Source organism: Triplophysa dalaica, chromosome 8 (assembly GCF_015846415.1).
Source record: "Triplophysa dalaica isolate WHDGS20190420 chromosome 8, ASM1584641v1, whole genome shotgun sequence".
Taxonomy (NCBI): domain Eukaryota; kingdom Metazoa; phylum Chordata; class Actinopteri; order Cypriniformes; family Nemacheilidae; genus Triplophysa; species Triplophysa dalaica.
The window spans coordinates 17,301,999-17,325,017 of record NC_079549.1 but is presented as its reverse complement, the minus strand read 5'-3'; the positions used below and the strand labels follow the sequence as shown (position 1 = coordinate 17,325,017).

The 23,019-nt window shown below is 38.8% G+C and overlaps 2 protein-coding genes across 15 annotated transcripts; one reads left to right on the top strand and one right to left on the bottom strand.

Moving 5' to 3' along the window:
* Positions 1 to 34: 34 nt before the first annotated feature.
* On the bottom strand, positions 35 to 17,350 carry pou2f1b (POU class 2 homeobox 1b). 14 transcript variants are annotated; one of them, XM_056754367.1, is made up of 14 exons: positions 17,305 to 17,350; positions 13,227 to 13,292; positions 12,769 to 12,860; positions 11,185 to 11,364; positions 10,371 to 10,503; positions 10,191 to 10,282; positions 9,679 to 9,852; positions 9,325 to 9,466; positions 8,908 to 9,053; positions 8,547 to 8,726; positions 8,373 to 8,466; positions 7,796 to 8,135; positions 7,603 to 7,703; positions 35 to 6,276 (listed from the first exon to the last, which is right to left on the bottom strand). In XM_056754367.1, the coding sequence occupies exons 1-14, from the start codon at positions 17,348 to 17,350 to the stop codon at positions 5,984 to 5,986; spliced, it is 2,079 nt and encodes a 692-aa protein (XP_056610345.1). In that variant the 3' UTR covers positions 35 to 5,983. The 14 variants fall into 14 exon arrangements, with proteins under 14 accessions (XP_056610345.1, XP_056610355.1, XP_056610348.1 ...); XM_056754377.1 differs by having other exon boundaries at positions 7,615 to 7,703; XM_056754370.1 differs by having other exon boundaries at positions 8,547 to 8,723.
* Positions 17,351 to 18,571: 1,221 nt separating this feature from the next.
* On the top strand, positions 18,572 to 22,570 carry gpa33b (glycoprotein A33 (transmembrane), paralog b). The gene is made up of 7 exons (XM_056755642.1): positions 18,572 to 18,709; positions 19,524 to 19,687; positions 19,824 to 20,037; positions 20,135 to 20,299; positions 20,380 to 20,496; positions 20,984 to 21,110; positions 21,260 to 22,570. Exons 1-7 carry the CDS (start codon positions 18,664 to 18,666, stop codon positions 21,879 to 21,881), a joined length of 1,455 nt encoding a protein of 484 aa, XP_056611620.1. The 5' UTR covers positions 18,572 to 18,663; the 3' UTR covers positions 21,882 to 22,570.
* The last annotated feature ends 449 nt before the right edge of the window (positions 22,571 to 23,019 follow it).

The window sequence follows — 23,019 nt, the reverse complement described above, 5'->3', positions numbered from 1 at the left end:
TATACAAAAAAAGTCTGATATTAAAAGACCAAAGTTAGAATATTAAAACACTTGGAAAATGGTTTAATGATGTTTACAACAAAAAGGAACTGTACATATACAGTAAAAGATTATCTTTATATATATAAAAAAAAATACAGCAGACAAATGCATCAAATCTACCATGTAATCCTGATTCACATACTTGTAATCTACACAATCATTCTTAGCTACAGTAATGTAGCCATTTAGCGTTCAGTTTTGGGTATGTTCACTTGCTAACCTGCCACGAGTGGCATAAGTGTTCTGGTTTGTAGTGATAACCATAACCTAACCAATCATCACTATGACAACAGTGAGTTACAGGTCCTGAAGAAAGATATCAGAAAACAATCTACAGTATGTGACAGGGTGTTAATGAAATTCCTTGAACTTCAGCTGTAGGAAATCTGAAAATGAGAGTATAGAGAGATTTCTTTTGAAATCTTTGACTAGAAGTTTTATGTACACATTTTTACTTAACTATTTTCTGTCTTTTGTTTTAAAAACAATGATAACTTGGGCAGTGAAACTGATATCACATACATCGACACATCCAAAAACATACAAAAATACTATTTCTTTAACCTACAGTAAGACAGTTTTGCAGTTAATTCCATGCTGTGACAGAAAAAGAGCAACAGATCCAACAAACAAGAAAATTTAAACGACAAACGTTTTTTCCCAATAAGCATCTCAGAAAAATACCAAAATATACATCTAAGCTTTGGAATTACTGAGGTTAGGACTACTGCCAGAGCTGGGTTCTGTTTCTTAACACACAAGCTGAAGGGTTTGGTGAGGAAGAAGAAAAATGAACAGTATTCTTTGGTATCTGCATTTGTAAAACATTTCATATTTGGATTTTTGCTTTGGGATAGAGCTTATAGTTTCTTTTACTCAGCATAAAACGATGAGACCCGTCTGAAAAGACGTGTCGATCTGACGCCACCCCTGCAGGATGGAGAACAAGGATGCATAGTTCCACGGCTGATCGATCAAACCAATTGAAATCATGAGAGTGGAAACAGCAAAGCTAAAAAAAACTACACAGACACAGAAACCACAGGATGACAGCATCTAAAAGATTTAACTATGGAGAGACATTGCATGTATTGTGTGTAGACAAAAACAGTGTTGCCTTGCTGTAGCCACAGAAAGTGTAACTCCAGAGAACAGTTTATCCTGAGCAGTTTGCAGTGAGCTCAGGACATCCTTCAGCGTGTATTAAAAAACATCACCCAGCCCATGAGGGGTTACTTTTAAGAAATCCTTTCAAGAAGCCAGCAGAGCTGTTTTTCTTCCTCTTTCTACTAAGCCCCGCCCACACAGCAAACGTGTGACCGACAATCTCAAATCCCATGCTGATGGTTGAGGCAGGGTTACGAGAAGAGTTTAGTCCATACAATCACTATGAAAGTCTTTGGTTACCACAGGGAAGGTGAGAAACAAGCAGACCATCAACCCAGAAGAAAGCAAAACACACAAACGCACAAAACCCGCACCAGAGGATCAAGGGGTTTATAAGGACGACGATTGTCAAATCATAAACAAGCTTTGGTACAAAATGGCTACAGTGTGAACTTAAATTAGCATAAAGCAAAATATACAATAAAAGTGGGATGCGCAACTAATGTCTGGAATTAGGGTTTGCGAGTTTGTGTGCTTTCTGGGTATCCGCATGGTTCCTCACTCCAATCAATAAACGGACATCTGCAGGCTTCTGTTTTGGAACAGTTCATTATTTCCTTTTATCTTTAGAAGTAGACTAAAGCAGGTTTTACTCAGTTTCGAGTTATAAATGAGGTATACAACAGCTCCTTTACTCAGACCTCCTCTCTCACGCGTTTCTGGTGCATGACCTCTTCTGCAACTATCCCATTTTGTCACTAGACTAAGGGTCAGCAGTGAACCCCACTACAATCGAGAAACTACCCAATCACAAGTCAGAGCATCCACACGAGCCAAAATCAAGTGCCAAAAAACAGGAGGCTGTTGGCCAGGTTCTACATCTCACCTGAAACATCTCGTGATCACAGGTTCAAATTTACAGGCAAGTGGTCAATTACATCCAACGATAATGATGCTAAAAATGCTTTACTTTCAAAACACGCCATACGTGATCTGTATTCCCGAATTATTTTGTCAGAAAGACCCTAACCTTTCAAAAGAAATGCATCACCAGTAATAAACGCCGACACCCCACAAACCAGCTGGAGTTATTAGTAAAGCTTTTCAACAGGTATCCAACCGGCTTGAATTATACCTACCATAATAGGTAGCTGAACACTTCCAAAATATCACAACACACAAATTAAACTCACAGCGTTATTTTCATGGTCGATATGCACCGTGAGTTTTGACATTGGTGCATGCTTGGTTGCATCATCTTTCACATGCGCACACGCATTCAGAACAAAACCACCTTTCACATCAACCACACGCACTACAAATTGCTACAACGTGTCAAACGTCTGAAATAATAATAAGGCATAAATGATAAATTTGAGTTTTGTCATCAAACTAAGAAAGCCAGTGACGTTGCTCCCTTATGATATAAACAAACAAACAAACAAACAAAGGCATAAAGTAAATTTAAATGATTGTTAAAGATTGTTAAAAAGCAACAATGGCAAAATAAACTCATAAAAGCAAAGAAAAAAGTAAAAGTAGTTTGGTGCTATCAAGTCTTTTTCCCTAGCGTCAACAAAAGCTGGGAGCTTTCTTTAGGAGCACCATCGCAAGCCCCTCCCACTCGAACAAACCACACCTCAATGTGGATGGGGAACATGACAGCCCCTCCCATATCACAAGGGTGTGGTTTAAATTTTTGGTCTAGACTTTGTTTTTTATTTTTTAAGAATAGCTATAATATAAATGAAGTTTTTTTTGTTACGTTTTCTTTTTAGTGAATAAGCATGACAAAAACACTACATTCAAACTAGATATTAGTTCAAATATAAAATATGAGCATCTTACATAAGTGAATATATATAGAAATTAGAAAAGAAGTTCTCTAATCTTTTGAGTCATACCTCAGATAAATATATCAGTAACTCCCCACAGTCCCGGCACTACCGGGTCATGACACTACTGCGAAAAAACAACAAAAATCGACATGTCCAGAGAGGCTACGTTGAAACCTCCGGACAGAACCAGCGTAATGAGCAGCAACAAGACCCAGCCGCAAAGACGAAGGCTTTTTTTACTTTGGCAAGTAGGATAACAAAATATTCATTACAAGTTAACCTGGAAATACCCTTTAAGTAGTAGTACTTGAAATAGCAGTAGTAGACTTGTGAGACATTATTATTACAGATTTTTCACTTCTATTACGTTTGTAGTTGTACACTGTTACAAACAGCTTCTGTACATTCTGAAGTTTACTGGTGTCTTGCGCAAAGTGAACCTTTCATGTAAGTGCTGTTGAGGTATTTCAAATTATATAAACAACACAAATAAACACCATGTGTAAAGAACTGACAGACAGGGCCACAATAATAGGGACAACGGGAGAGATGCCGACTTCTCTGTGACAATTCAAGAAAGTTAACAGGAATGCTACAGATGAAATACTAATGTAATTCTCACAATACACCTAGCTCTACTTTTCTTTAACAAAAACATATTTAAAGAATGTACCAATGCTATGCTTAAAATTCACCTTCTTGTCATGCATGCCAACTAAAGCTCCTGAGCCTTTAGCACATCCACAGGTTCTCCTTAGACTTGGTGGTATTATTTCTATTGCTATACACTCGTGAAAATGTTTTGGCTAGGCAGCACCACTGAAGCATCTGGGTTCTTCCAAAACCTAGATTACAAAGAAGGGAGAAAAATGAAATGAAGGACCAAGGACTCCCGAAATCACAACAGCACTTAAACACAAGGCCCTTTAGTTTCTCTTTGGATCATTAAATGCGTCGATATCAAGAGCTAAAATAAGTTAACGCTGCGCTATTTTTCTTTATGAAGCCAAATGCCATCCGTTGGACAATTTGTGTAAAAGAAGTGTAATAGATGGCAAAGTTTTGTCAGTAGTGAGTAGTGAAAGTGTGGTCAGATCTGCGCTGGTCCACACAGGCACAGCAGCTAGCGAGAATACGACTTTGGTTCAAGCTTTACATCATGGCTGCATTTCATTGGTCGGGAAAAAAAACATTCGGCTAAAATTCAATTCTGCTTCCAGACGACTGAAAAAAAAATCCGCCCCCAGTGACGAAAGGGACCAACTAATGTTTTATATGGTATAACCTTCTCATTGGGCCCCAGGAAGGGACACCTATAAAAAAATATATATAGTGCCCGTAAATTGAAGCGATGGCCCTGATTTAAGATTACTGAGGACCGAGTCTGCCACCTTTTGATTACAAATAAGGGAAAATATTTAAAAGCCTGCGAGGCCTGAACATAATGGCATTAGTTTCAAGAACCCATCTCTGTTTTTTTTTTATATTTAACTGGACAGACTCAATTTTCGGTCTATATTTGGCCCACTCAAATGATCAGTGAAAGGGACAATTCCTGTTCTCATGCTGGTACTCCATGATCTTGCTGTGGCACCCCAGATCTAGTTAGTTCCACTGACACTATACAAAATTGAGGAAGGACAGCCATCGTTTTAAAAATAATATTAGAAAATGAAAGGAATGAAAAGAAAAAAAAAAATTGTAGTCTTTGGAAAAACTTTTAAAATATTGCATTATAATTCCTGTGGTCTACCGAGAGCCATCGCTCATAAATATTTAGGCGTCAACTACGCTACAACAGCAATATACAGCAACAGGTATAACAAAGATTTTTGGTATATCTTCAAAGAGAGGCAATACAAAGACCTCTGAAATAAAGACCTCTTAAAGCGTGACAGGAGTTCTGCTCCAACTCAGCAGAATGCAGTTCTCAAATCCAGTTTTTTTGGTACAGATACTGTGCACAAGTAGAAAATCAAACACTTAAAAAAAAAAAGAACATCATCCACCTTAACTCTCTCACATGACCTACACTTTCGCTTTACCAAAAGTACATCCCTTGCTAGGAAGACCTTGAGGAGGTTTACCTTACGGGGTTACACAGTCCTGCAAAGTAAAGCCACGTAAGGTTTGTGAGATCTCAGTACACACGTTCCTTACGTTTTACAATTACAGAGAATAAACGCTACGGCCCAACAAATCCCCCTCGATAGATAATCACACGATTCCTTAAAGCTTTTAGTGTTAAGTTAGCCTGTGACTGGATTCAGACCCAGACTTACAGTCTGCCACTACAGAGTAAACTACAAAAAAACAGAATCTAGAAGTGTTTCTAGAAAGAAAGGCCTGTCAAACGATTCCTTAAAGCAATGAAACCGCATCACAGCCGCTTATTACTCCGTTAAAGCCTTGTAACCACAAGTTAGTAAGATACAGGACATAAAGCTAACCAACTGCTTGATACAAAAAAACGGTGCATTTAAAGGAAAACTTGTAAAAAAGCCTGTAAAGCAGGATCTCCAGTGGAAAGAGACTAGAACGTCTATACAAGAACATAAGGTGTTCTTTATCTATGTGAGGAAGATGTGGGCTACTCTTGGGGTTAAGAAGGTATCATTCAACAGAGTAAACAAAGTTTTTTGGTTTAAAGCATTTCAGAAGATCTTCTGAAGAGAGTTGCAGGTATAATGTGAGAATGGGAGCGAAGAATGAGCCGAATATGTCTTTCCATCGCACAGAGAGACTTGGCACAATGTCCAGGGAGGTTTCCTCTCTCCTGATGCAAGCCCTATGGAGATGCCAACATTCGCTTATAGTTGCTAAAAAGTGAGGTCCATAACATCATTAAGGTGTAAAAGATATGTGAAAAGAAGATACAAACGTAACCATTAAAAGTTAAAACATCGACATTAAGTCTATGTGGGTTTGTTTTTGGTGGTAGCAAGAGAGTTGATGAAGAGTAAGCGTAAAGAAGAGGAGAAGAGTGGGTAAAGCTTTCACTGGGCCTTTGAGGCTGTGGTGATGGTGGAGGCGGGCATAGTTGCCGTGGTAACTGCATTCTGGTGGGCATCAGCGCTTATGTGCAGATTGAGGGCCCCAGAGGCACCCGATGCCCCACCTGCAGAAACCAGGCTGACCGGGTTACTGGCCAGCAGTGACAGGTTCTGAGGGTTCAGAAACAGGGGCGTCGTCATAAGATTTGGGGTACTGCCTGCGCAGGTGTTCGCAAACAGCAGATTCCCGCTCCCATCCAGAGATGTAATAGGCAGAGAGCCACTAGACGCCAGAGCTAAAGATGGAAAAAAATTATAAAAATTAGATCTGACGTTTCAAAACTTGGTATATAAAGAATTGGAAAAATATTCGCCCTGAATTTACCTGTTTCCAATATAGGCTAAATATGACAAATTCTAATCGTTTAAAGCTGAAATTTGTCAATTTTGCTTCTATATCACTATCTCTGTTCGAAATGTAAAATTGCAGGTTTCAAACTGCAGGTTTTGAAATGTCAAACCAGACAGCTCAAATGATAAAACATTAGTATGAGCTTCCAGTCATTAGTATAAGCTTGTTCATTTTTAACAAAAAGTTACAGATTCCAGTTTTTAAACATTAACTATTAAGTCATAAATCAACATTTTGTTTTTAATGTATGTTTCTCGTCATTAAACTACATATTGCCATGCCAAACGAAATGCGACCATGTGCATTAAAAGTCCAGTTCATCCTAAAATATAAAGTTCTTTCATTATTCACACTCATGTCATTCCAAACCAGTAAATCCTTTTTTCTGCAGAATATGAAAAAATTTGGAGAATGCTGGTTACTAGGCGGACGATGGCTACAGGCATACATCGCGATGGACGATGACATCTAAAGCTGTGGTGCATTTAAAGTGATGCTCGTCCTGCAGACACATCTTTATACAGCTCGAGCTGAGCAGTTACCAATTTAGGCGTATGTCATCTGACCAGCGCGAGCTTCACAGTTATAAAGTGAGGATTGATTGTATTGTTATTTGGATGTTATATTCAATAAAATAGTTATTTATGCAATGTGGGCTGCGCAGACACACATCTTTCTTATACAGTTATAAAATCAGGCGGTTCTGCGCAAACTGTGCGTCCTCTTTGTACAGTGCGGGCTCCACAGTTATAAGTCAGGCCAGTCTGATCTGTATAGTGCAGGGTTTTATGTCCCTTAAGCTTGTTCCTATTTGTTTACAACGCGATTTCCAGCCCGCAGGACAGTCACGTGACGAAAGTGAAACATTTGTTGGAATCACGATGTGGGCTCAACATCGTCATGTCTATCAGCCATCGGCGATGGTCGAAAGCGTCGTCTATAAGCCAAACCCTACTGGTAACCAAGCAACAATGGCAACAACTCCCATTGTATGGACACAAAACTGACACAAATATTTAGTAAAAAAAGGCTAAATACCTTTTGTGCTCCCACTAAGAGAGTCATATACAGGTTTAGAATGACAGGGTAAATACATTCAAGATTTTTTATTTTTAGGTGAAGTATCCCTTTAAACAGAAAAGTGCATAATGGTGACGCCAAGATTAAACAAGCGCATGCAAAGCCATATTGTAAATACAAGGGTACTTGCCGCTCCACACACCTTGGATTGTGGCCAAGGTGCTGTTGCTCAATAGTGCTGGACTCAGACCGCTCCCGAGACCACCAGGTGCCAAACTTAGAAGAGCCCCACTGCACATGAAACACCATAGTAAACATAACACTTAACAAAAGAGTGCATCATCAACCTACTGCATAACAGTCCCACATAAAGAGAAACTCACCCAGGAGCAAATTGCGAGGATGCCATGAGCCCAGGATTGAGCCCCGCGGCAGCAGCCATAGCGGCAAGGCTGGCACTGGTGGGCAGCTGGCCAGCACCTTGCAAAGCCGCAGAGAGGCTGGAGGCCACCATCACCTGACCGGTGCCGAAAGTGGATGCCAGGGAGGAAGGTGCCTGACTAACCGCAGTCACAATCTCCTGAGGCGACAACTGCTCCGCTGAGGTCGTCTGTGGCACCGTGGGAGAAGGGCTGAGTGACGGAGAGGATGCTGCGGTAGTGATCACAGGTGCAGTGGAGATGACGGACGCAGTGTTAGTGGTGGCCGAGCCAATAGTCGAACCTGGAGGAAACAGCAATGCACATGTTATTTTTGGAGTTGTTCGATTGTCAACAATGTCATCGCCTAGCAACCAAATTGTAGAGAGTAAATTATGCCAACCAATGCTAGCATTCATAACACAGAATGGGAGATCTATCATTCTTAACTCATTTTGACCAGTTTGCATGTACCCTGGGACCCATGATCTTAACATTTGTTAGCTGCAAATGCACTGGATTTTGGGTGAGCCTTGCTTACCAGTGAAACTGACGCTGGAGACACTAGTGCTGGTGAGAGGCAAAATAGGGTTTACAGTCATTGTAGTCGGCACGTTACTGGTCACAAGACTGGCCTAACAAACAAAACAGAAGGAAGACATAAATAAGAACTTTAACCAGTATGAAAAAAGAAGCGCTTACAGATCTATCGTACCAGAGTGGTAGGAGGGAAGATCGCTTTGATGGGGGTGCTGGCGGCACTGCCACTGCTGGGTGGGTTGATCCTCTTCTCTTTCTGCCTGCGGTTACAGAACCATACTCGGATCACCTCTTTTTCCATGTTGAGCTGGTCCGCGATCATGGTGATCTCCTCAGAGGTAGGTTTTTGGTTCTGCTTGAAAATGGCAAATGCACAGAAACGCACTTATGGCAAAACACTCGCTAAAAAGTTTAGCTTGCAGTTTAAAGCATTTTGTCCATTTTACTAAGTTTACCAGGGTTGTGAGACATTCAAAATGTTCTATAGGAACTACAGCATTGTCTTGCAATACTCTCTGATTTGAGATGCCGCACACCTCCAGAAAGCTCTTTTCTAAGGCCACTCTGATGTTGGTCTCGATGCTTGTCCTCTTCTTGCGGCGACGGTTCAGGCCCTCCAAGCCCAGCCCAGGCGAGCCAAGAGAGCTGGGACTGGACAGGCCCTGATCAGACGTCTGATTCTCTGCACAAACAGCGCGTACAAAAGCACAAGGGAGTAATATAAGCACCTGTCTCAAACTTTACTATTTGTTATGTAAAAAGTTTACTCTATGTGAGAAACCACAGTCTGCATTCTCACAGAAGAGAGACCTGAAGTTGCCTGAGAGGAGCTTTAAATCTAAAGAGGAATGCGAACAGGAACTTCCATATCCTTTCCATCATCCTTATGGTATGCAATGTCAACATAGGATAGACAGAATGCAAAAATGTCTCAGATCAGGGAAAATACATACCTGCATCATTGAGCCATTTCTCAAGCAGTGGCTTCAGTTTGCACATGTTTTTAAAGCTCAGGTTCAAGGCCTCAAATCGAGAAATGGTGGTTTGGCTGAAGTCATTCCCGTAAAGTTTTCCCATGGCAAGGCCAACATCCCCCTGGTGCAAGCAACACATCAGCATTAGTCTAGAGAGGTTGATGTGATGATGTCACTTGTAACAACGAAAAATGTATAAATTAAGATCACGCAAATGAATATCTGTCATGATTTTGAACAATGGTCATCATATACTTTTGAACAGAGCATTTAAATTAGTAAACACCATTAACAAATCCTGTGTATGAACTTTTGTATATACTGTAACTGTACCTGCGTGAAGCCCAGTTTGATACGTCTCTGTTTGAAGGTCTTGGCAAACTGCTCTAGCTCCTCCAAGTCGCTCGGCTCCTCCAGAGTGGGCGTGTCAATGTGCTTTGGTGTCGTCTGGGTGTGAGGGAGGGCTTGGATGGGGGTAGCTGCTATCGTACGAGTGGGCGTGGCAGGCTGTGAGATGTAGGGAAAGATTCATGAAAAAGGCAAACCATCAAATTGATATTTGAAGAAACAAAATTGTGTAAACTGTCAAACGCAACGTTCCATTTGAAGCCTAACATAAACTACAAGCCCAAAACTTAAACTGTGATTTCATGAGGACTTTAAAATCACAATACAACATTCCCCTTCAAGTTACAGCCTAGGAAAACTGCTAAAAATGCTTGCGACTACTTATGCAGCAAATACGCAACAGGTTTGACATTCAAATTGTAAACATGGTGGTATGTTTGCTATCTGGGTTGGCTGAAAAATACATCTCGTGTTGAAGAGATCGGTTTGCCCCTGACCTGTGTGGCAAGTGTGATGCTTGGCTGGGTCTGCAGGAGGTTGGCTTGGCTTTGAGGTAGTTGATTAAGAAGGTTCTGGGCTTGCATGAGACCTGTTAAGTGCAAGAGAAACGAAAATCATACAGAAAAAAGCATGAGGACTGAGAAAATTAGAGGAGGGTGATAAAACACCAGACTCACTCTGCTGACCATGTGGCGTCTGGGAGATGATAAATTGCGCAGGCTGCAGCTGGGTTGCGATGTGGTGGCCCGGCTGGACCAGCACAAACTGCTGCAGGTTGAGATTCTGCTGCTGTTGCAGCTGCTGTAACTGCTGAACATGGTCCAGATATGGAGAAGAATGTTAATAGACGTCACAGTACCAGAGTACAATAAAGGATTATCAAAATCACCAGAAAAATGACTGAAAAATCACCATAGAAATATAATAGTGTATTTTAATTATTGTCATTTAGAAAAGCCTGAATCCTGAATATAGTTTAAAATGTAAAGATTAGAAAACTATAAAGGTAGAAAGTACTTTTAAGTATACACACTAGGGCTGTCAAACTATTAATCGCATCCAGAATTACAAGTTTCTGTTTAAATAATGTGTAAAGTGCATATTAATTTTGATTTCATAAACACAAAAACATACACATATAAATTTTCATATTTGACATTTTTCTTAAATACTTTTATTTTGGATACATTTGACCGCCTCGAAATCTATTTAAAGTATATTTTTGAAAACAGATTAATGTTTGTAGTCCATATGTGCAGTGATAGCGTTTCCTCAAATCTCATATATTCAAATTAACCTATTACATAAAAATAATGATTCTCTATTGAATAGAACTACACTACACCAATAAAAACCCACTATATGATAGGCTATCACAATTTTTGCTTGTAAATTAATAATATAATTAAAATAAAAAACTTTTTAAATTAACATTTAAACAAGCCTGCCACAGTATGGGAATGACTAGGAATCAACACACGGCTCTCTTACAGGTGTGATCTGGATGGGTTGGGAGAGGGGGATGTGGGTGATGGGCGTGGCAGCGGAGGCGGAGATGCTGGCTCCTGTAGTGCTGCTCTGCTGGCCGGCCGAATGCTGCACGGCTGCTGCAAATAGCTGAGCCTGGGCCTGCTGCAGCAATAACTGCTGCTGCGCTGGAGTCAAAGTCAACTGGAATCAAAGAAAGAGAGAGAGAGAGAGAGAGAGAGAGAGAGAGAGAAATACAAAAAGTCATCATCAGATTATCACAAAGTCCACACACAAATCTGTGCTCTGGATTTTAGCCACCCTCGAATTGATCCAAATCTGCATACATTTCTACGTTCTAATGACCATAGTAGGAAAGTGCATTATAAGTCTTTGTTCTGTTGAACATAAAAGAAGATATTTTGAAGAACGTGGGAAAGCAAACAGTTCTGGAGCACTTTTTTACCACCATTTTAATTTTTCTTAATAAGGTGGTCAAGAACTGTTTTGTTACAAGCATTCTTCCAAATATCTTTCTCCGTGTTCATCAGAACAAATACATTTATAAAGATTTGGAACAACTCGAGGGTGAGTAACTGTTGACAGAATTTTGGGGGGGTGAACTCTCCCTTTAATTATGCATGCTCATACACATTTAATAACCGTAATAATAATTCGATCATGAAAAAAAAATCTGGTTAGGACTCAATAATGGCCTCCAGCAGTTTACCAAAAACAGTTCCAGAAGACCTTAAAACATGTTGGAGATGGGGACGATGGGCCAGATCAAGCAGCATGCAACTTAAACCAGCGATCTGCCCCCTGCCTACAGTAGCTGAGAATGAGGCAGCACACCCTACTGGCTAGAGTTCAGATTAAGACTACGGACAGAGCACAGGGTGGGGTCAGTTTGTGGCCCCTGATAAGACAGGTAAGGATGCACACACGTTTTGTCATGAATGGATAACAGAATCCGTGTGGTCGTTCATGTCTCTGGTTTAAAAGGTAGCAGAACGGAGCCAAATACAAGTTCACAGTAAAAAGCTAGAACACAATCAGAAATTTCCTTTACAAAATACAAACATGATTCGTCTCTGTGGTGATTTGCGGTGATAAAAATACTGCAGCCTTCCGAGGCTTCAAGCGGGTATGCTAATTAATGAAACGGTTATGCAGCACATGTAAATTCTGCATAGATTTGCATATTCTCAACCATCTGTTTCCGAGCAACTGCAGAGCAGCTAATTAGCATATGGGGCCCAATAATTTCCCCTGTAACTAGGAGATAGAATGTTGTTCTGTTTTTGCACGCCTGCCTGTCTCTAATCTTCGGCGTAGCGACATATCTCACACATTATAGTCAAAAACAAATGACAATTATCCCCTTTCCATATTCTCTCCATAACAAGGGGGAAAGACTCTGAGAGAGTCACTCAGAGAGACATGATAATTACACGTGCAGGTCAATACAGTGGCAGTTACTCAGACAGAAGAGAAACATGTCCCTGGGGACATCTTTAAATTCCTAAAACTCTTTTATCCAGTGCGTCTGTGTGTCATGACACACAGACCACAAGTAAGTGTGCAATTCAGACAGAATGAATATACCTGTTGGAGCAGGGCCTGTGCGTGTGCGTTGGTGATTGCGCTTGTTGTTTGCACAGTCTGTCTCTGAAAGTCCAGACCATTTGTTTGGGCACCTGGAAGAAGAAAAGCAGTCAATGCCACAATAGATCAGAACTGCACAAAAGGTCTTTTCAAATAACTTACTCGGTTCTGTGGCCTTTCTTATTTTGAATGTTAAAAAAGCTCTGCAATACATATCGAGAGACGTATTGTGCGGCTTGTTTAAGCTCAGTCAGAGCTCCACAAGTGACCCTTCAGAACGTGTTATTTATTCGCTTATCAAAATGCAAAGGAAAGCACCGTTGGAAAGATTGGGGCAGAAAGATCTGCAGGGACTCGATTGAATTCAAATGCAGGAAAGCCTTGATATGCAAGCCAGACATCTCCAAAGAGCCGAGAGTTCCACAAGAGATGGACTGAGACAAAACCAAGTGACTCACCAGTGTTTTCGTCCCCGCTCTCCATTGCACATTTACTCGTTTCCGATGGATTACTCATTCTAGAATCTGGAACGGAGAGAGAAAGATCTGACTTTCAGACTCAACGCTAAATAAATAAACCAAAAGAAAAAAAAATGATCTTAACAGTATCAACAGTAACTTTAACACTGAACTAAAAAAAAAAAAATCACACTTAACGTAACAGAAACTCATCGCTACAAAAGCAAAAACATCTCAACACCTTGTTGGTGACTCCAAACGATCACTCACCAGCAGCTGTGGCACCTGCTTTCTCAGGCGTATCCACGAGCATCACAACAAGCTCGGTACCCCTTTCACACAAAGCGCTCAAAGCAAAGACGTCTCTGTTTGACTAAACGGTTTTCAGTAAGTCAACACAGAAGCACAGCACATGTGTAGAGCACAGCTGAGCTCGCTGACACTGTGGTTGCTCCTCTCGCAATCTCTCCGGCTTAGTTGGAGTTTCTCTCGCTCTCTCACTTTCTCTGTGCCATGATTGTCATAACAACTACAGTAAGAAGAAGTTCGTATCCCTTCTATAACGGAACAGAAGCGGAGTGGCTGACAGCGCCCGTAATGAAGTGTAATCAGTATGCAGCTGATTAAAGCCATATGCAAATCTCCCTCAATTCATTAGCCGAGCGATGCTTTGAAGTCCTGCAAGCAATTCATTTCACACAGCGCTCTGAGAGCTTTTTCCCTAATTTAAATGTTCATAAATATTTATAATCTCATTAGCATATTAATTGGATCGCTTTTGGAGGGTAAAAAGAAACAGGGTACAAAAAGAGTCTACGGTGTTGTGCTAGACTAGGGTTTCAAGGCACAAAACCAATTATTTGCAAAGTGCTGGTTAAATGAGGTAAAACAGGTGAGGTTTGCTTCAATGTGATCAAAACACAAAAAACTTATAGACACGTTATATGCACCAGAGATTGCTTCTCCTCCATCCTATTCAAAGAACCTCCTCATTGCACTTCACAGATCAAATTCGGTGACTTCTGAAGCCATATTGTTATCCAAAGAACATGGAGACTGCTTTGCATACCCAGATTAACTGTGCACCTCATTAGCTGGTAGGTTCAGGCTCAGCCTAATTACAACAGGGATTTACATTTTAGAACAAAGATCTGACAAAGTATGCATAAAGAAATCAGCTTATCCAAAAGAAACTTTTGCTGATATTTTAAAGTTTTGAACTTTCCCCTCAGAGGAGGAATGAAGCAAAAGGATTTCATGAATAACCAGACTAGACGAATGTGACAAAACTTGTGTTATTCATTTTCCAGATGTTTACTTATCCACAGCCGTGATTTTTTAAAAACCATTAAACAATTTAGGTAATTATCCTGGAGAGCAACACTCAAACAGGCAGAAATATATTTTGCAGTGGTTATATGCAAATGTAACACAAGCAAATCATTAAGGGTATATTAATGGAAAAAGATGATTAAACGCAGTACAGAGAAAACATTTCAATATTTCATGAATGACCATGAACACAGAACATTAGTCACATTTAAAATTTAAATTTGACAACAATGCGATTTTTAGAGAGGCTTTTATAAAACATTAAAGCCACATTCAGTGCAGGCCTCTAAGGAATGCGTGATAATATGAAGAAAAAAAAATCCTGCCAGCCATATATTTGCATCTCATATGATAAAAACCTTTGCAATGGAAAACAAGCAGAAAAACATGAAAAACAATCCGTGGAGAGCTAGACGCACTTAAAAGGCCTTGACTATATATTTTATACGTTTTATTTTAGAGCTACAATTAGGGCTGTCACGATTATTATATAATCGTCTCATTGCGATTGTTTGACCTCATCGCGATGGTTTCAGATCATCGCAATTGTTGCACATCTTCATAGAAGACACTATGGGGGAGCTGTACTGCATATTTTAGTGTATATATTGAAACTAAAGCATGGTCAAACTTGTGAAATGTACCACCAAAATACAATCACTTAAAATAAAACTAAAGCACATACCATAAAAATAACCTGCCCTACAATTTAATTTGATACAAGGTAATCTCATTTTGAAAACCAGTCTACCAAAATTTTATTAACATGGAAGTACAAATTTATTGTAATCTTGCAAGTGAGATAAAATCTGACTAGAAGCATTTCTATGACTGATAGTATTTTAAAGGTGGGTTTCAATCAAGTTCCTTAATTTACAAGTATTTGGCAGTTGTATTTTTGACAAGTAAAAGTCTAACCCTTAAATATATGACGACTCCTATATCCCGAACAATATAGTCGTTTCAGAGCTGAATAAAAATTGTATGAGAATTAAATGTCAAAACTCTAAAGCAGACAATTAACCGTCATAATCGTCAAAGCCCTAAAACAGAAAATTAATAGATGAATAAAACAAACAATTGTCGACCAAATTTCATAATCGTGACAGCCCTATCTACAATCATTTACTGTTAACCTTTAGAAATGTACTTCATGGCCTCATCATCAGAACAAGAGGAAAAAGGATTGACCGATATGCAAAGTGCTGTGATGTTTTGCCAGTCGACACACACGTTTGAAGAGTCAGCAACCATAAAAATAAAAGCAGTATTCATTCAGGTAATTTAAACTTTATGTATGAGCTGTGGATGCAGGAAACAAACGTGTCATGGCATGCCTTTGCTCTCTAAACCCAACACCCTGCTCAAGAGAGAAAAAATGCTTTCTGACTAAAAGACCTACAAATGTAACACCTGACTTTTAAAAAATATATATATAATATGTAAATCAAATAACGTCTACCTAGTCGGTCTGATGATAAGTCACATACACACCCCAATTTTTTTTTTACTTTTAAGTCATCTCCCATAGATAAGGGTGTAAGGGGGATACGCTATTTATATTTATACCGTTGCTTTAGTTTAGACAAATCATCTTTGGTCAAATCATCTGAAGCATACTGACAGCCAATTTATGACTTCGCCTTGTTGTCACGGTTAAATAAAAGAAACAGAAAGAAGATATTTTTTCGGCTGTTCACGGATAATGAAATCCAGTTAAGCGTAAAATGGTTAAATACACACGCATACAGCTGCTGGAACAATAATGGAGAAGATGGGCTCCAAACAAGGATTACCCCGCAGACAGCGCTTATTATACTAGCAAATAAACCTGGCACAATGCCTGCATGACATCTCGTAAAGCAACCGATACAATGTTACGGTAACACATGCTTGTGCGAAGAGTAAACAAAAGCCAAATTGCAACAAAGTAGCAATTTGTTAAAAAACGAACATCATTTCTAATGGATACAGTGTATCATTTTTCACAGAGTTGAAATTTTGGAACGTTCCATCATCCTTCAACAATGAAACGAATTCATTCTGATAGAACGTGCTGAACACCGCATTCTGAGCTGTGAAAGGCCCACATGAATAACACAACAGGGCTACACGCCTGCAATGGGCACAAAAGACAGGGGAATGGGCATTAAAAAAAATCACGCTGCGCTAAAATCCGTGTCCCAACTGTATACCAAGCAAACCTCGGCGGCTCTGCCGTTTCATATTTTGATCGTAAACACGTTGCGCAGACGCCGGCTGATTGCGAGCGAATGAATATTCAAACCTTTATATGTGGGATTGGTTCACGGCACAAAACACAAACACAAAGCCGCCGGAGTAGCATTAGCCACCTAGCATGCATACAGCAACCTTTAGATAAGATTAACTGTACATTTCCTACAACCTCTAACCGAGGACAATGCAAAAGCCCACATGAAGGCGCCGATTATTATTAATAAAATATGCTAAGCGGCGTTTGCTCGGCCGCGGTATGAATATGTAACGCGGCGGCTGTAATCACACAAAGGAGGCATTTTTCCTTTAATTTGCCGTCGCACCGCATCGCCAGTTTCACCGTCGCACTGACTGTGAATTGTTGCGCGAGACGTTTATTTTAAGAGTGCATATGAATGCAACATCAGGCCTGAGTATTTTGTTTACGCTTTCTCCATCGTGCATTTCTGGGTCGAGAGAAAGAGCGTTTGAATATGAATATGAATATGTAAAATGCAGTAATGATTACCTGGTCCTGAACTCTCATCTTGACTCGCTGCTCCTCCGTCCGCCATTTTGAATATTTAAGCCCGAATCCTTAAACCTTAATGCGAAAACACAGCGCGGCTTCCCGAATCCCGATCCACACACTGCAGCATCAGCATGGCAGATTTGAGAGTTTAAAGCAGCGCCTTAGAACATGCCTAGAAGAGTTTCCTCCGATCATAAACCGATTTTTTTTTTATTTTGGACATTTGTATATCAAGTCATGAAATTGCATAAAAAAGCAAATAAAGAAAGAACATGCTCAAAAGATTAAATCCTTATGTGGCCATTGGAGTGAAAGTTAAATGAAAGAAAAGTGAATGGACATTTGTATAATGTTCACGGGTCATTAAATTCGTTATGCTTCTCTTTGTTGGCAAAAGAAAAAACGTGTGCATCTTTTCATCAAGAAGATGGAGACTTCAGTGGTTCAACTTTCGATGTTATTAGGAAGTTTAATTTGCATTTAACACCGTTCTTACGGCTTAACGGAGATAACTGAAGCAAATCCACAATTTATAAATGTGTACTTGTCTATCAAACAAATAAGCTGAACTTGATTAAGCAAGAACAGTAAACGCTTACATAAAATACTTGAAGTGCCGTGTATTGTACAGTATACTGTATAATATCTGAGTTTATAAGTAAAATAGGCGACGTGCAATTGTTTATTTCACAAATATTGTAAAATGTTATTCTTAATTGTGTCCCACATGTCTTTATATTAAGGCCACTGGAACGTCTCTGCGGCTAAATGTGGACGGAGCGAAATTAAGAACAAGTCTGGATGTGGAAGTAATATAACTGATGCGTTGTAATCATTTTTTGTATGAAGTTCATCAACAAAGCTAAAATAAACCTGTTCACAAAGCGCATGCAAACTCAATTCGGTCTCCAAGACAAGAGCACCATCTGCTGGTCACTGTTATTTAGCTCAATCATTACTTTGTGGTTGATGGATACATATATTACTTCAAGATTCCAGTAATAATTAAAATAAAATAATAATTTAATCAATATGTAATACTGTAATACTGAAATAGCAACAAACATACAGTCAAACAAACTGAATGTTTTATCCAGTGATAAGGCATGATAAAGTGTGTATTACCTCCTGTGTAGCATGATCACTTCACACCTGCCTTTTGTTTACAACCTTACTAGTTAAACTTTGAGGAAGAGGAATAGCTGGGTAAAGAGTCCAAAGGGCACATAAGGGTGTGGTAGATACAGGTGCAGAAGAGAAAACTGTTTCAATGAGCACACAGGAAGACAATAGATAAGTATAAATCAGGAATATCTTTCTATATACATTTGCCAGCAGACCACGTTCTTCATTAAAATGACGAGCTGGAAACTGATTTTTTGCTGCTTTCATTTAGTATCAGGTGAGATTGTTTTCCTGCTAGATCAGATGAAAGACATTTTATGTACGATAACTTAGTGTGGTTAAAAAGGTCACTTGTATTCTTCTTTATTGTTTATATGTTTATATAAAATGTTTATAAATTATATTGTTTAAGTTCCGTTTCTCTGTATTTTCACAAGCTCTCAAATGGTGTCTTTCATTGATCTATAATTTATTCAGATAACACAATGTACCTAATTCAGTAGTCATTTTTACAAATCACGTATTCATTTATTCTTAAATACTTAAATGAAAAATATTGATCAATAGTAGCCAGTTCATGCAAGATTAATGAATGTATGAAAAAATGGAAGGTAGGGATTTATAGAAAGGTGTGGTGCAATTAAATACTGTGAATGAGGGTAAAAGTTACTTGGACTTCATACAAAATGTTTGGAAGTCGTATTCTCGTAAATTTAGTTGTTAAATTAAAATTTTGCCTCACTTGCTTTGTCCTGTAAAACTTTGTTCTTGTAGTCTAGAGCAGCAATTTTTTCATTCCAGGACCCACCGGTAAAATCTTGAGATACTCCAAAATATTTAAAAAACAAATATGGGGAAAAATTACACATTCATTCTCTTAAAATAGAGTAGTTTTTATTTTTCTAAATAGAATAAATGAAATTTAAGATGAAATACCAAATTATTTTATGGTAAATTTTTTAACAGCCAAGTGACTTTCCATAACCCACCTAATGCAACTGTGCGACCCACAAGTGGGTCCCAACCCACAGATTGAAAACCCCCGTTCTAGAGTATACCTTTTGCTATAGGACTCTCTCTTTGCCTTTTAGTGATCTCTGCTGGTTTTGGATTGGAAGTGACTATGAGTCAAGAATCCCTTGAGGTTGCCCGGGGTGATGATGTCACCCTTACATGTGATTTTAAACCTAAAAATCCAAACAATCCTCTAACCATCATCACATGGAGTGGTGATGGTGATGGGACTGCAAAGAAGGTACAGTACGCCTTGCATCATTTTCTTCAATAATTTGCATAAATAATAATGTTAAAAACAGTGTACTGTAATAACTCTTAAGAAGTTCAAAATTTTTAAACAGAAGCTATAAGAGCATAAGTTTCCTTCTAAACAGGTTATTTTTGGAACCTCCTACCGAAATAATTTAGTAGACATCGGACCAGAGTATGAAGGTAAAGCCTCCATAGTGACTGACCTTGCTGCTCTAAAGTCTATGCTGACACTAAAACAAGTATCAATGAAAGAAAGCAGAAAAATTAGATGCTATATTCAGATTCCTGGGGACAACGAGGGTCAGACCTCTGCCACTACCTTCCTTTTGGTTCAGGGTAAGAGTTCTACAACTAAATAGTTGTCTGTATCACCAGATATTTTTGTAAAGAGTAAAATCACGTACACTTTGAATAAATAAACATTGTTTTACAGTTTTACCATCAAAACCGATCTGTAAGTTATTAGGCACAGCAGAATACGGACAGAATATTAGCCTAACCTGTGTCTCTGAAGAGGGCTCTCCAACCCCTACTTACAAATGGGAGGCATATGATGTCAAAAACGTCCTGCGACAATTTCCACCCAAAACCACTGAAAGTATGTTATCTGTGAGAATTTGCTATATTTTATGATTATATCATTATTTGCTATAATTTGCACATCGTTTTGAGTAACAGAGGATGGAGTTTTGTCTCTGTTCAATGTATCCATCGAGACGTCAGGTTTCTATGTCTGCCAGTCAAGCAATAAGATTGGATCAGAAAAATGTAACTTCACCTTGTCTGTAATCCCTCGTGAGTATTGGCACCTTTGCTTACTTTCACTTTATGTATTTTCTCAGATTTATGCTCTTTTAGTTATTTTATGTTTTCTTGAAAAACTTAGAAAACATCACTGACTAGACCCTATTTTCATAAAATATAATGACAGAACTGACTTTTCTTTGCACCATGATTGAAGATAATGTTAAGCAATAGCCAAAGATCTATTGAAGTATTGTTTTAGAGCACTGTTGTAGGTACAGGATTTGGTAATCTTTGGGGAAATAATTTGATGTCTCTGACAAAATTAGGACAACAGATTTTGATAGATCTTGAAAAACCCATAATATTTGGATGCTTGAGATGCTCTCGAGGCTCAACATGATGTTTGACCTTTATAACTTGGAAACAAATTCAAGTCTCTGTTTAACTCTGTAAAAATGTCACATTAAACAAGTGAAATGGGTGGTGAATAACATTTTATGTTGACTTAGATTTTTAAGTCTTTCTTTCTTTGCAGCCTCTATGAATATTGCGTCCACATTAGGCATTGTTGGTGGTTGTATTGCTGGAGTTGCATTGCTTATAGTAATCATTTTCTGCTGTTGTCGCAAACGTAAACAGAAACCGGAGCAGTATGAAGAGGGGTGAGTCTGTATTGATGCTCTAGAAGTAATATATAGCTGACATAAAGAGAGTGTTGGTCAATCACAACACAAAAGTAATGTTTGTTGTGTCACGGAACAAACAAACAGTATAATGGACAATTAATGTGAATGTTTATTTCTCATTTCAGAAATGTTTTAATGGAATGTCCTGACAAACCATTAGCAGTAGTAGAAGAAGACTACAAAGGGCAAGGGATGAAAAACATTGACGAGCAAAGTGAGAAAGTCAACTATGTTGACGTCAGAAATAACTATGATGACCCCAAGGGTATTCGTGATGACCTCAGCAATCGGGATGAAGACCGCAAGGGTATTCGTGATGACCTCAGTAATCGGGATGAAGACCGCAAGGGCATTCGTGATGACCTCATTAACCGTTATGATGACCAAAGAGGTAGTCGTGATGAGCTCAGGGTTCGGTACGATGACCGCAAAGGAAGCCGTGATGACCTCAGAGATCGGAATGATGACCGCAGAGGTAGCCGCGATGAGCTCAGAGAACGATATGATGAACGCAGAGGTAGTCGTGATGAGCTCAGAGAACGATATGATGAAAGCAGAGGTAGTCGTGATGAGCTCAGAGAGCGTTACGATGAACGCAGAGGTAGCCGTGATGAGCTCAGAGAACGTTACGATGAACGCAGAGGTAGTCGGGATGACCTTAGAGATCACTATGATGACCGTAGAGGTAGTCGTGATGACCTCAGCAATAGGTATGATGATAAAAGAGAACGCCATGGGTATAATTGAGTGAGTATGACGAACAACAATACTGGTAATAGCTCATAACCATGAAATCCTCAATCTACTTTTTTGGCTAGATAGCAATAATATGTTATATAAACTCTAAAAATGCTTGTCTCAAAAATGGACAAACCCAACCTTTGGGTCAATTAATCTGTTCTGGCCTGCTGGGTTGTTTCAATGCAAAATGCTGGGATGTTTTAAACCATAGTTGGGTCAAAAAAAAATCTGGGTCAATTTAAACCAGTGGCTGGGTTTGTCCCTTTTTTACCCAATGCTGGATTGAAAAGAGTATAATATCATCACTCATATTTCTAAATCAAAGTGGTAGTGTTTTGTAGTCGTCATTTGTAAATGTATAAAATCTTTTTAAAATTTAAAATGTTATAACGTACATTTTATATTTGGAATTTGTTTTCATAACGTCTCTTTTTATTCACTTCATAAACAGCTTTTAATTTTTTTTCTACACGTTACCAGCTTGATAAATTAGCTTACTATGGTGCTTTTTTGTAATCATCTTAATGTTGCAGAATTTGATTTGTGAATCAAATTGTAAAAATGTCAAATTAGTTAAAAGCTCATTCTACATATTGGAATTGTGATTTATCAAAATGATTAAAATGTGTTCACAAATGCGTATATATGATACATTTTATCCCATGTGTAAGATAAATAAATAACTTTAGAAAACGTTATGCCATCATAAAGTCCTAATCATGTTCATTTATGTTATTAGTGTTTTTAATAAAATGTGTTTTTGAAACATCAACCAATATTTGTAGCCTCTTATTTTACCTTTGACCATACTTTTTATTTGAAATGCACTGTTCTTTGCTTTATATAACATTTCCTTTTTCATTTATAATTTCTTTTTCAATGTTTTATGTAGTTTTTATACATTTTCCTGGTAGATGCATCCATGTTTGATGATAGGTGAACTGCTTTAACTGAGTGTCATGCAAAGTAATTTTCGATAATCGTTTCGATCGCTTTCATTATGTACAAAGCATTAAATCAATATATATGATCGACACAGCAAAAGCCGTTCAGCAGATTTAGGTGTTTCAGGGTGTCAGTTGTTATTCAGAGTTGTCCCCACCCGTTCTGTTTGTGGTACAGTCCGTTCACTCTGAGCGGCGCA

What these genes read in the sequence shown, in the direction of transcription:
- pou2f1b (XM_056754362.1), bottom strand. Translation starts at nt 17,350, where the DNA reads ATGGCGGACGGAGGAGCAGCGAGTCAAGATGAGAGTTCAGGACCAG. An exon ending in CACAGGCCCTGCTCCAACAG is followed by an intron (nt 11,365 to 12,768) that starts GTATATTCATTC and finishes CTTTGATTCCAG; the next exon opens with TTGACTTTGACTCCAGCGCA. An exon ending in GACGCCACATGGTCAGCAGA is followed by an intron (nt 10,283 to 10,370) that starts GTGAGTCTGGTG and finishes TGCACTTAACAG; the next exon opens with GTCTCATGCAAGCCCAGAAC.
- gpa33b (XM_056755642.1), top strand. Translation starts at nt 18,664, where the DNA reads ATGACGAGCTGGAAACTGATTTTTTGCTGCTTTCATTTAGTATCAG. An exon ending in GTGATGGGACTGCAAAGAAG is followed by an intron (nt 19,688 to 19,823) that starts GTACAGTACGCC and finishes CCTTCTAAACAG; the next exon opens with GTTATTTTTGGAACCTCCTA. An exon ending in CACCTTGTCTGTAATCCCTC is followed by an intron (nt 20,497 to 20,983) that starts GTGAGTATTGGC and finishes CTTTCTTTGCAG; the next exon opens with CCTCTATGAATATTGCGTCC.